Here is a 12,769-nt window from a genome sequence, read left to right as displayed (position 1 = left end):
GCTGGCTGGGTGGACAGCTCCGCCTTATGCCCTTGGCTGCACGCTCTGGCCCTGATCCAAAGCACGGCTGTTATGCACCTGCTTAACTGGGAGCAGGTGAGTAATCCCTTCGGCTTCTCTGAGGCTAACGCCTGAAGTCCCAGCAGGCGCGTAAGTGCTTGTCCGGATCAGATCAAGCCTCCAGAGGACCAGGGTCCAACAGCTAGTTGTGGAGTGGAGCGGAGAGTCTGAAGGGGTGGCATCGAACCCCTTTACCTCTATCGCTGAAGGAAACGGATCCTAGAAACGCAGACTTTTCCCAGTGAGGCAGCTCTACAAAACCGTCTCCTAATAACTGCAGATCAACTACACACTTCAACCCTAAGAATCTCCAAATGGAGCTTGCTTGGCCCCCCCCTGCCCCGCCCCCCATTTCCCCCTGCATACAAACACCTGAGCTCATTCGCTGGGGTCACCCTGGCTCTCTCCTGAACCTTGGGTGTCCCCAGCGTTCGAAAGAAAGTAGCGCGGATCGAACTCGACCAAAGATCAACATCAGACGACCACAAGAAAAAGAGGTTACAAAGTTTTCCAAGTCCTGTTTCCCTGAACGAACACTAATATATATCTCATTTTTGTGAGTTAAGGTTTGATTTTTTTTTTTTAGAGAATAAAATAGAAGCTATTTACAAAAAAAAAAAAAGATCCAACTAACCACCTCATAAAATGCCATATAGCTTGAGTGTAGTTCTTAAAATAATAATGAAAAAAGATTTAAAGGACTAAAAATTCCTCCCGCTTTTGCAAATTTTGTTTTCGGTTGAAAGGAAAGGAAAGGAAAGGAAAGGAAAGGAGGGGAGGTTTCATTAAAAACACAAGCCCGTGGGCGTCGGTGCGACTGTGTGTCTGCCTGGAGGTATCCAAAAGAACACAACTTCACACAACAACATTAGAAAACAAACGCACAGTGCAAAGTGGGGTGTCCGTGAGGTAAAAAGAGTTCTGGGGGTGGGGAACGGTGCATCACCTCCAAAGCTACCGGGTAATGACTGGCTCAGAGTCCAGGCTGCTTTTAATGAAACCCCCTGGATTAAAGCTTTTCTCCTTGCAAAACTTTCTCCAGTCCTCTCGGGAGGAGGGGGAAATGGGGCTTCCTCCCCCCACCCCCCGGGGAAGCCAGATGCAAGCTCGGGTTTTGGCGCCAGCTGTGACAGAAGCTCCACGTGTGGGTGGGTTTGGGGTTTTTTTTTTTGTCTTTTGGTGAGATGAGGCGCTGCCGTTTGGGGTGGGGGGTGGGGGGGGGGAGTTAAGGCGAAGACGAGTTATTGGAGGTAGAGGTTGGAGGGGCCGACAAACCAGCCGGGGCAGCCTGGGAGACGCTGCTGCTGCCCCCCACGCCGCTGCTGCTGCTCCGGCTGCTGCTGTTTCCTTTGCTGTAGGCGGAGGAAGGGAGCGAGGAGGACGAGGGGCCAGGGGTCTGTGCGAACAGCACACCTGGGGGAGAGACAAGAGGGAGAGGCTCGTGGGGGGCTGCTCCTAACTCCAGCGGGAACCGAGCTGTGAAGTGGGGAGAACGCTCCTTCCTTTCTCCCCGCCCCTGCTGGGACAATGGCGCCCTGATACATAGGAACCGTCAGCCCGGATCAAAGCAGTGATCCATCCAGCCCAGCATCCGTCTCGGTCAACGGCCAGCGGCTTCAGAGGAAGGGGCAAGAAACGCTGCAAGAAGCAGCTAAGTTTCATTAGAGAGGAGTGATCTAGTGCTGAGGGCCCTGGCCTATGAGCCCACAGCTCTATTCCTAGCTAGTTACAGGGCCTCTGTTTCCCCTCGCAACCATGTCTACCTAGACTGTAAGCTCTTCAGGGCAGGGACCAGCTCTCGCTAGGTGTCTAGATACTACCACAGTGGTGCCGATTCGTGAAAATAACTTGCAAGCGTCTTTGTCCCTAGAGGAAAGAGTTTGGAAGCACATTGTCTACGGGCAGCGAGACACGGAGAGGCAAGTCACTACCTCCCGAACGCCAGGACCGAAAGCCTGCAAAGGGAGAGGAGCATCCGGCACGGATCAATCCAGTCCACCCCCGGAAAGGCTGGGAAAGGACTGCAGAATAGGAACCGTGAGACCAGAGCCTGGGCTCTGATCAGACAGCCTGCTCTGGGTTTGTACAGCACCCAGCACGATGGGCCCCTTCGGTGCTACTGGGGTGACACGTTAACACGATCACCAGGGAGATCCAGCAGCCCCGTGTGTTGCTGTGTCAGACTCTTTGGGCCAGCAGGGGGCTGGGGAGTGGGTAAGCGAGAGGCAGAGACGGAGACCTGGCCGCGTTCCTCTTACCCGTATAGACGATGCCGTTGATCTCCACTGACATGCTGATGCTGTTCGTGCCGTTGTTGGACAGGCTCATGCCGGGGTCCTGACGGTTTTCTGCAGCAGGATAAATCAGATGATAAACAAACTGCTCAGTCAAAACAAAGACCGTCCTGACCCGCCAGGCTCACAGAACCCTGCTGACGCCATCCCCAAATCCTTTCCTCTCGGTTATTAACAGGGATGGTAAAAAAATCCCTCTCCATTTACAGATGGCGGATTTAGTGTCCAGGTCTGCCTTTAAATGTTACTGTGTTCCTATCGGACAGGCAGCAGGGACACACGGAAACCAGCGGGTGGGAAAACGGACGCGCAGAACGAAAAGCGAGCCCTACGGACAAGGCTGGTCTAGGGGTCTGGTATCATCAGCAGGAGCAGAAGCAGAGGCCTCCAGCCCTGGGGAATCAAAGCTTTGGTTTTGGTCTTCAGATTTGCTAAAAGTGGGCCCAGCACAGTGCCGGGAAATGCTTTTGGTACAGGGAGCGGGAAGAGGACTGAGAGGAGAGAGGAACCTGGTCAGACACGACACAAAAGAGGCACTTGTTTTTAAACTCTGGCTAGCAAAAGAGCCCTTCCCCTACTGGGAGATGGGGAAAGGCCTGGCTGAGCGGCCCAAGCATGGGACAGGGAGCTGGGTACAGCTCTTGTAGCTCATGCAGTGGAGGGACAGCATTTAAGAATCAGGTCCCAGGTTCAATCCCCACTGCCGACGACCCGTGCACGGGGGTGGCCTTACTCCAGCAGGCTCGGCGCCCCCAGCCTAACCTCTGGGGAAGATCTGCAGCATGACTGCCTCCCTTTTCTCTCCCTCCAGCCCCAGCGCGACCCACCTGGCGAGCGGGTCCCTTGGCTGTTAATGCGGATGCTCATGGGTAACTGCGCTGTCATGGCCAGGAGGTTCTGCTGGATGGCCCGTTGCATCAGCCTCTGCTGCTCATCTGTCACCAGAGCCATCTTCTTCTCCGGTGGCTCCCCGGACTCCAGCTTCTCTCTCAGCTGCTCCAGGGCTGCGGCCTGAGCAGCCACCGCTGCCTGGGCCGCGGCCGCCTGCACGGCCGCTGCCTGGGCTGCGACCACCGGGTGGCCAGCCAGGGACACAGGGAGTCGGCTGGGCATGGGGATGGGGATCGGCGAGTCCTCTTCTGCAACAGGGAGAGGGCACGGGAGTCCCGTGAGCTCGCGAGGGCTGGTCCAGGCCAGCCTCTTCACGTGCATCAGAAACAAGCTTTACGTGCACCCAGACTTCCCAGCCAGCTCCCTGCTGCAGTACGGGATGGCTCCTTTGTATGGTACTCTCCTTTCACAAGTGTTCTGCATTGATTCACATGGGCATGGCATTGAGGACTAGTGGTTAGCCCAGGGGGCTGGGAATCAAGGCACCTATGTCCCAGCTGCCTTCCTGTACGACCTGGATCGAGTTACTTCCCCACACTCTGCCTCAGTTTCCCCAGTGGTAGACTAGGGATAATCCTGGCCTATTTTATGGTCGGTGAGCAGAGCAATCCCTATGGCTCCGTTAATGGTTATAAATTGCTCTGAGATTCTGACATTAAAGTGATACCATGTAAAGGAGCCAGTGTAGTATCGTGGACTGAGCACAGGTCTGGGAGCCAGGACTCCTGGGTTCTATTCCCAGCTCTTGGAGGAGAGCAGGGTCTAGTAGTTGGGGCAGGAGACTGGCAATCAGGACTCCTGGGTTCTATTCCCAGCTCTTGGAGGACAGCAGGGTCTAGTAGTTAGAGCGCAGGGGTTGGGGGACTGGCAATCAGGACTTATGGGTTCTAATCCCTTGCTCTGCCATCATTTGCCCATGAGTGCCATAGGAATGTTATTAACTCCCCTCTCCGGAGGGCTCTGAAACCATGGGGTGAAAAGCTCTAGCTAACGGAGCCAGACCCTGAGGCCTTTACTCCCTCCCTCCCCTGCACCCGGCTTCAGCCCGCTGCCCATGGCCCAGCCCGTTCATGCCAAGCAGGGCGCCAGCCAAGCCATTACCTTTCTTTATCTTTTGCCCAGGGCCGATGGGGCCGCCGTTGGTGGCCGCCACCAGCCCCAAGCCAGGCACTTGCAGCTTGGGGGAGGAGAGCAGGCTGGGGGTGCCGCTGGGGGAGTAGGTGAAGAGGGAGCCCCCGAAGCCCTGCCGGCGGCCTTCTCGCCGGTTGCTGTCGATGGCGGCTTGCAGCTCGTTGGGGTTGCTGAGCCCCCGCTTCTCACACTCGTAGGGGTACAGGTACTTCATGTATCTGCCAGAGGAAACACCTGCTCAGCCCGCGGCACCAGGCACCCTCCCAGCCCGCCCACCGAGGAGGCAGCTCCCACAGGCCAGCAGCTAACACGGGCGCCTGTCGGTATCGATCCAGAGGCGCCTTTTCCCCAGAGCCGTGCCGCCGCCATGCCCCGAGGATCTTGCCTTCAAGAAAAAGGGATTTCTGTAGCCCCAACCCCTCCCCAGCTGGGCACTGGAAACAGGAGGTTCGGAAACACTGATGCTCTCTCCTGCATCAGCCAAACCAGGACTCCTTAAGAGGGGCTTGTCTAGATCAGCCTCTGGCTACAGACATCCCTTTCTCCATCCGGGGAGGGGAAGAGAGAACGGATCTCACAGGAAGCAGAGCAATCCCAGAAACGGGGAGGGAGCCCAGCATCCCACACGATCAGCCCCACGATGGGCTGTGGCTGAGTGCCACCCCTTAAACACACAGTAACTGTTCCCCCCACAGCCACCTCCAGCCCTTGCTGTACTAAGGAACCGTGGCTGGGATCTCCCATCGTTGTGGGAATCTGGGATCGAACACTAGGCCAGCTGGCTGGAAGGGCAGGGCGGTCTCCCACCCTCCCACTCCCCCGGATCCCACGACACTTACTGAGTGCGTAGCGTGAAGGCAGCACTGGTGATAGAGGTGGGCAGGTTGAGCCCTTTGGTGATCTCCCGCCACAGCTTCTTGTTGATCACTTCCACCAGGCCCCCCTTCTCGGTCACCAGCATGTAGAGCATGTAAAGGTCCAGCACTTGCTTGGCCATGATGGGAATTCGGTTGACGGGGGTCCCTGTGGAGTGGGGAAGGTCAGTATGCTGGAGAGAGCTGGGCCAGGGGCAATGAAACGTAGGAGCGAGGTACAACTGGGACTCACAAACCCTGCATTGCATCCCTAGCTCTTGGACAAGTCACATCCCTGCTTTGTGCCTCAGTTTCCCCCCCCCCCCTTTGCCTTTCTAGCTTTTCAGGCCAGGGACTGTTCCTAACAACATGTATGTATAGCAGCTAGAACAATCGGGCCATGATCTCAGCTGGGGCCTCCGGGATCGACTATAATGTGTGATTACCGTGAGGAAGGAAATACCTTGTCCTTCAGACAAGATGATCTTTATCCCAAGTGTGCCTGGGACACATTTTTGAAGAAAATCCTTTTCATAGCAGCATGGAAAGGTCCCCTAAATTCCACTGACCGTTTCATCTGTGCTTAGCACAGGAACAAAACCAGCTCCCTTTCCAGCATGCCTGGCTGATATCCAATTGTGGGTGGGGGAGGGTTTGCATATTTGCATGGTGCTATTTAAACATTTTTTTATTCACAGCCCTGCCCCTGCTCTGCTAGGCTGCAGCCGGTCATGCACACATTTGAAGGAGCCTGGCATATTGGACTGGGCCGATACAGAGACCCCACTGCCTATTTGAAGGGCTAATTTTCTTGGACTTATCTGCCACCCTGCCCTGGTCAGGGACAGCTCTTAGAAAGTGGTAGGGGGCAGGGAGGTACCACAGAAGCAATTAGGCAGCGGCTAGGAAAAGGATGTGATGGAGAGAGAAACCCAACCCTCCCCGCCCAGGATACTCTGGCCGTTTTCCACTGCTCTGTCTTTGCATTAGCGTCAGATGCACGTCACTCTCCCCAGATCCTCGCCCTAAGACGTCAGCAGCTCCTCTGCACATCCAGTGCAGGGAGAGGAGCTTAAGGACACCGGCTCGGTCGTGTCCACCAGGTGGCGCTAGCAACCAAAGCCCAGCAATGGGGCTTTTAAGAGGACGAGGGCATTACTCAGAGAGCGGAAGAGACAGACGCCACCATCCCAGAGCACGAGACACCAAACTGTTGTGCAACAGACAGGAAGGTCACGTCTACTCTGCTGAGCTGGATTTAAAAACCCTCAAGGGATCACAGCTGACACCCCGCTCTGAGCCGGGCTGGAGGTGGCCAATGGGCCAATACCTTCAAATCTGCGGTCACACTCCAAGGTGGAGACTTGGGGCTAACCAGGCTTGAGCCCCAAACTTTCCCCGAGAGTCTCACTCTCCTGAACAGGGCTACAGAGGGTCCCCCACCTTCCCAGCCCCCAGTGCCCTGAGAGGCCGAAAACTGCAGGAGAGTCAGTTTCATTCCTGATAAAGATCCTGGGATCAGGGTCAGTCCAAGGATACTTTAAGGATGTGTCTATTAAAAAACTGGATGCAGACCATTATAGGGAATAGATTAGGATATCTCACTGTTCTCTTGTGCTCTCCCCACCCCAGCTTCATCCATTTCTTTCTTCTAAGTAGATTGTAAATTCTTTTGAGAGGGGCTGGCGCTTTGTGGTGTGTTTGTACAGCGCCTAGCGCAATGCAGCTCTGGACTAGGACTGCAGCTTCTGGGTACTACGGTTATACTAATAATAATGTGTCTGGTGAGCCTCACAACATAGAAGGGAGGGCCCTGCCATAGAGCTGACTGTCTAAGAAGGTCGTTTTTACATTTGGTCATTTTCCTTTCAAAAACAATGTTCAATGAAAAACAGCCCTAAAAAGTCTCAGGGGAGCCCCCTCCCTCCAGAAAATGTGAACAAGATTTTTCACCAAAATTTTCATTCAGTTTGGAATGTTCCAGGTTTCCACAATTTGTTTTTAGCTTTTAAAGCCAAACCTGTGTCGTTTTGTCAATGTGTCCCTTCCCCAGGCTTTCTCCTCTCCCATTTGTCACTGGAAAGCAGGAGGGGGGAAGAAAAGGGGGGAAGGAAGGGTTTGAAGTTTGCATTTTTTAGTGGAAAACTGAAACGTTTCCATTGAGCGGAAAAAACCAACCTCTGCCCCCCCTAAAAAAGTAAAAGTTTTCTGTAAACCCCCTTGGCTCCCCGGTTTCCTACGATGCAGAGCAAAGAGTGTCTGATCCAAAGCCAATGGGAACCTTTCCAGTGAATCCAGTGGACTTCAGATCAGGCCCGTGGGGTTTGCCTTCCGAGGGCTTAGAAAAGGCAGGTCGGCGCTAGGTTTCCCCCCACACCTGCCCTGGGAGATCCAGGCCAGCGGGACCCTGAGCGGTCACCACGCAGCAGGATGTGTGTTTGCGCATGTAACGAGATGGGCAAGGCGGTCTCAGTCATATGATATGAGAAATCAGGTAAGCAGTACAGGGGCTTCCCCTAGAGAGTGCAGTCCCCACTCTGCAGCCCACCTCAGCCCAATGCCTCCTTCTGACACCATGGAGGTGCAGTGAGCTCAATCTGGATCAGACTCACATGGTTGCAAGCCAGTGCTTACAGTGGGGTCTCTGCAGACCCCACATCATTAGTGTATCAACGGCAGCTGGGGCCCTAGGGCTGGATGGGCCTCTGAGACCGACTTCCCCCCCTCGCCCCATAGGGCTACGCAAAGGGGGAGGGGGGGGCTGAGTGCCAACATTGCATGCAAGTCTCTGCCCATCAAGCTTACAGTCCGCGATGGATGGACCACGTGGTTCCAACATTATGGGTTGAAGCTGCCCCAGCCCCTGTGCAGCCAGAGGTCCCTGCCCTCAGCAAAAGGCCTGGGGGGGATGACTCTAGGACCCCATGCAAGGGATCCCCAACCTCTGCATGCCACTGAACCTAGCTCCCTGGCGCCTGGCTGTATCCCGGCTCATCGCAAGGGAGGGAAGGAGAATGGGGACCTGATCCAAAGCCCAACCGAAGTCAGGGGGGAAAAGCTGCCCGCGACATTACTGGGATTTGGATTATGTCCTTGGGATGTGGCTAACCTGGGCCAACCAGCGATTCCCGATCCCAAGGAGGTGACACTGTTATCCCGAGGCTGCAGCAGCAGCTGGGTGGGAGCGCGGCTGCTGCCTTATGGTGCATGGGCACCAGGGGAAGGATCCCGCCCCAGCCCAGCCCTCTGTCTCTCCATGCACTAAGTCCAGCTCCTCACAGCTTGGCATGATGGGTGGAATCCAGCCCAGCGCAAGCAGGGCTGGGCCTTCGTGCGCCAAAGGGCATCCTGGCACTAGACGCTGGTCTTACGTCATCCAGTCGGGCCGGCAGCCGAGCCAGCTGTGCTAGAGACGGAACGTCTGCGGTGGCTGGTCCCGGACTGTGGCACAAGCTGCCCCAGGAACAACGGCCCATCCCAAACCTCCCCACCTTCCACTCCAAGTGCCAGGCGTGTTATCTGTGACCAGCCGTCGCGACCATCGACACAGAGCAACGCGTGTATTAAAAAAAACCCCCAAAACGACCAACTTCACTGCCCACGCGTCACAGCCACTATGGGAGGGGTGTCAGTTTCATGCACGACTGGAAGGCGCTCGGACATTAGGGTGAAGAGCCCGGTCTAAGAATCGAACTTCAGGTGGTCCCTGGATTGAACTAGCCAATTCTGAAGGGGCATGCTACGAACACAGGGGCAGGCCCCCATCGGAAGCTGGAAAAAAACAATCCACTGAGCATTTGTGAACAGATATTTATCAAAGAAAAAAAACCACCACCACAATGACAGCCAAACAACACACACACACTCTCTCTCTCTCTCGGTTTGTGGATAAATTTCCCCACCCATAGAACAATCGTGGGCAATAAGTCACGTGACCAGCTTTAATGCTACACTTAGCAAACACCTAGTTCCAGCCAGTATCATTCTGAACCTCCCATCTTAGCGCAGAGCTGGGGCCGAGACTGGAAGGGGGGGACTGGAGGGGGGAGCACGGACACAGGATGTTTATACAAAGAGACAGAGGGACCACATATATTCAGGGAGGGGGCTGGGCTATAATACATCCATTCATCAATAGCTGCCTGAAGAATCATGCCAATGATTCAATCAGACAAGCCGGGGTGGGGGAGTGGGGGTCTTGACCTCTGGTTTATTGTAGAGGGGAAGGGTGCAAAGGGTGGGGGAGGGAGGGAGGTGGCAAAGTCTGAAGTTGGGGGAAGCCAATGAGGATGTCTCCTCTCCCGCCTCTTCCGTTATTGATTTATTGCCTTTTTAAAACCAGGAAACAAAATCCCCACCCTGTGGTGATGCTGCTAATTTATGTCCGCTACCCGGAAGAAGGGAAACAGGCCGGGGGGCGGGGGGAGAGGGGGGTGTTGTTAAACCACAGCTACTGAAATGGTGCCGATCACGGTTGAGCCCTTGTTCAGTTGTAGCCGTTGTCAGCAACAGAGATTATTTATACGGCGGTAGCACCGTGAGGACGTAAGAGATTGGGGCCCCATCACTGACCAAGAGCAGAGCACGGAGCAGTCCCTGCCCCAAAGAGCTTGCAGTCTAGACAGACAAGATCGAACAGGCTCATCCTCCTCATTTTGCAGACGGGGAAGGAAGATTATGTGACTTGCTCAAGGTCACACAGGGAGACTCTGGCAGAGCTGGAAATGAAGTCTGGATCTCCTGAGACTTAGCTCAGTGTTTAACCTTACGGGTCAGATTTTCAAAAGAACATGCCATGTTCGTTTAAAAATCTGGTCACTTATTCTGGCCCTAACCAGGAGCCGAGGGCTTCCGGGGTGTGTTTACCCGGCCAAAACAGACCCGTGGCAGCGAGTCTCAGAGCCTGGGTGAACTGACTTGGACACGCGGGGCTAAAAACTGCAGCGTAGATGTTCAGGGTGCGGCTGGAGCTCAGGCTCTGAAACCTGATGACTGGGGAGGGTCTCAGAGGACCCCAGGCTATTCTGAACCCTCATGAACAGCAGCCAGCCTGCAGCCCAAGTCCCTAGCTCCCATGGCCCCACCCTCACACCTGCCATAGCCCTGCCCCTACTTGGGCGAGGCAGCAGGTCTCAGCGCAAGGCTGAATGGGACAGTTCCCACCTCTTGGTTCAGGCTGTCTGCAGACTCAGGCAGACATCCCTGGGTCAGATACACTCAGGTGCTGTTTTCAACTCTTAAGATTGCTAGCAATGTTAAGGCTGGCTGGCTGGCGCTCACGTGGCTCAGGGTCGAACTGATCCCCATACGTGGGGCTGGGAAGGAATTTTCCCCAGGTCAAACTGGCAACGATTTTGAGGATTTTCCACCTTCCTCTGCAGCGTGGGGGGTGTGGGTCACTTGCTGGAATTATCGGGGTACATCTCACTTAACTGCTTCCCTGCCATTACAGGGGCCTCGGGCACCATGAACATCCTATCCTCTGCCTGTAGCACCTCACAGTCTAGTCTCCTGGGGGCTGTAATATTTTGCCCTAATTCCCATTGCTGGGTCTGTGGGCAGGTGCTGGCGGCCGGTGCTACACAAGAGGTCAGACTAGATGATCTGGTGGGTGCCTTGAAGGCTGAGATTTTGGACCTCATCACGTGCTTCCGGGAGCCCGGGCCCTAGGCAAGGGCCTGTGGTCCCTACACTTGAATCCGGCCCTGTCCATTCGCTGCTCATGCCTGCCACAGGGACTGCACCAGAGCAGAAAGAGTTCACCTAAGCAGTCACAGACCGACAAGGAAAAGGGGCTCGGCCTGAAATGTCTCCCTCATCTTCTCACCGCAGTCCTGAGCCCCCCTGCCCTCGCTTTGATCCCCGGGCGGATAACCCGGAAGAGGCCTCTGCCACTGGAGTTGACGGACAACACCTGTTTGCTGGGAGCAGCTTATGGCGGCTGTCTGCCATTGATCAGCCCCAGCCATGCTTGTCCTACGCGTTGCATGAAGCACAATTGTTATTTGCTGACCGTGCACAAGCAATGCTGTGTTGAGACTGCCGACACCTCCACAAAGCTAAACATATTTCCCGGGGACCTGGGTGTAATTTCTGAGCAGGGCAAGGCCCAGTGTGGGCAGACCCAAGCGGGTCAAACACAAAGGTCTCGCGTTGAGTCTCTATCTTGTCATTCACAGCTGCAGCCTTGCTAGGCAATTCCAAGAGGCGTGAATTTACTCTGCAGGCTCAGTGCTCATGCTCAGACCAGCCATCTGCCCTCCAGGATAACCCCTGCCACATAAATTCAGCCTGCCCACCGGCTGTTCATCACCTCGCATTGTTCTCCACTATATTCTGCCAACACATCTGCACCGTCTGCTTTCAGCACCCTCCTCACGGCGGTTTTGGCAGGCAGCGCGGTTGAGTGGTGAGGGCACGGGGCTGGGAGCCAGGACTGTTGAGTTCTGTTCCTGGCTTGGCTGAGGCCTGTGGGTGACTCTCTGGAAAGTCACAGCCACTCTGTGCCTCCGTTTCCCCCCCGGTCCCTCTGGGAAACGTGCTCTTTCAGGAGCTTTGACAGTCACCGATGAAGAGCGTTACATCAAGTATTAATTACTATAGGATGAAATCAGACCCTGTCCTCCTAACTGACGCTTGGTCAGACGGACAAGCCCTGTTGTTTAGAGGCCACCTATGCTCCCAAAAAACTTTCCCTCGGACTCGGATGCTCAAGGCTGCATCCTCGTTCTCTGTGGGAAATTAGCTTCCGAGAACAGCTTTCCAAGGTTCCTGCGCACAGTAACAACATCCTCCACGAATTCCAGCCACTTGGCTCCGGAGGGGACCTTTCCTGCCTTGGAAGCATGTTGATTTCAGCCCCGCGTTCGCCGGGGCTCCTCCCTTCCCTCCCTCAGTCGAGGAGAGCCCACACCTTGCCGACCGCATTGTTTGTGTAAGCGCCAGGGGCTGGGAGAGGACCCAGAGGATGGAATGAGTAAACTCGGGAAAGCGCCTGGCCGATTCTTTCCCCCTCCCCGTTTCCTAGAGGCTGCCTGCTTGACAAAAGGCCCCACGCAAGCAGCAGCACCATCTGCTTTCCTTGGGAACCTGAGCCCTCCACCGAGGCAAACAGCCACCCCCTCGGCCACTGTAAACACAGCTGCAGACTCGTTTTTGCATCTCTGAATCGGCTGGCTGGAAATCTCCTCCCTGACCCATTGCTGCTTGTGAGATGGGGACCGGGTTCTCGCACCCAACGTGCCTCGGTCCTGCAACCATCCCTCGGCTTCTCGCACCCAACGTGCCTCGGTCCTGCAACCATCCCTCTCAAGGGGGAAGGTTTGAAACCAGCTGGGATCAACATTCCCTCACCTCCGCATTACCCGAGCACCTACGAGTCCCATGAGCTGGTCTATTGTTTCCCACCCCCACTTGCCCTAGCTTATCCCCGCAAGATATTATCCCAAACCCAGGGGCACTTGTGAGTTCCTGGCTATCCTTACACTGCATGCTACAACCAGACAGCACGTCACAGTGACACCCAGGGTAGAATTCAGA

General features: G+C 55.3%; 1 protein-coding gene across 1 annotated transcript in view; it reads right to left on the bottom strand.

Moving 5' to 3' along the window:
- Positions 1 to 1,285: 1,285 nt before the first annotated feature.
- Positions 1,286 to 12,769, bottom strand: part of ARID3A (AT-rich interaction domain 3A) — a 76,609-nt gene continuing 65,125 nt past the window's right edge. The window contains exons 4-8 of the mRNA XM_077842063.1: positions 5,216 to 5,399; positions 4,347 to 4,594; positions 3,182 to 3,493; positions 2,319 to 2,408; positions 1,286 to 1,473 (exon numbers count right to left, since the gene is read on the bottom strand). Of these exons, the coding sequence (XP_077698189.1) occupies positions 1,286 to 1,473; positions 2,319 to 2,408; positions 3,182 to 3,493; positions 4,347 to 4,594; positions 5,216 to 5,399 (1,022 nt within the window). The remainder of the gene's footprint in view (positions 1,474 to 2,318; positions 2,409 to 3,181; positions 3,494 to 4,346; positions 4,595 to 5,215; positions 5,400 to 12,769) is intronic.

Source organism: Eretmochelys imbricata, chromosome 25 (genome assembly GCF_965152235.1).
Source record: "Eretmochelys imbricata isolate rEreImb1 chromosome 25, rEreImb1.hap1, whole genome shotgun sequence".
NCBI lineage: Eukaryota > Metazoa > Chordata > Testudines > Cheloniidae > Eretmochelys > Eretmochelys imbricata.
This window is presented reverse-complemented; position numbering and strand designations above follow the sequence as displayed.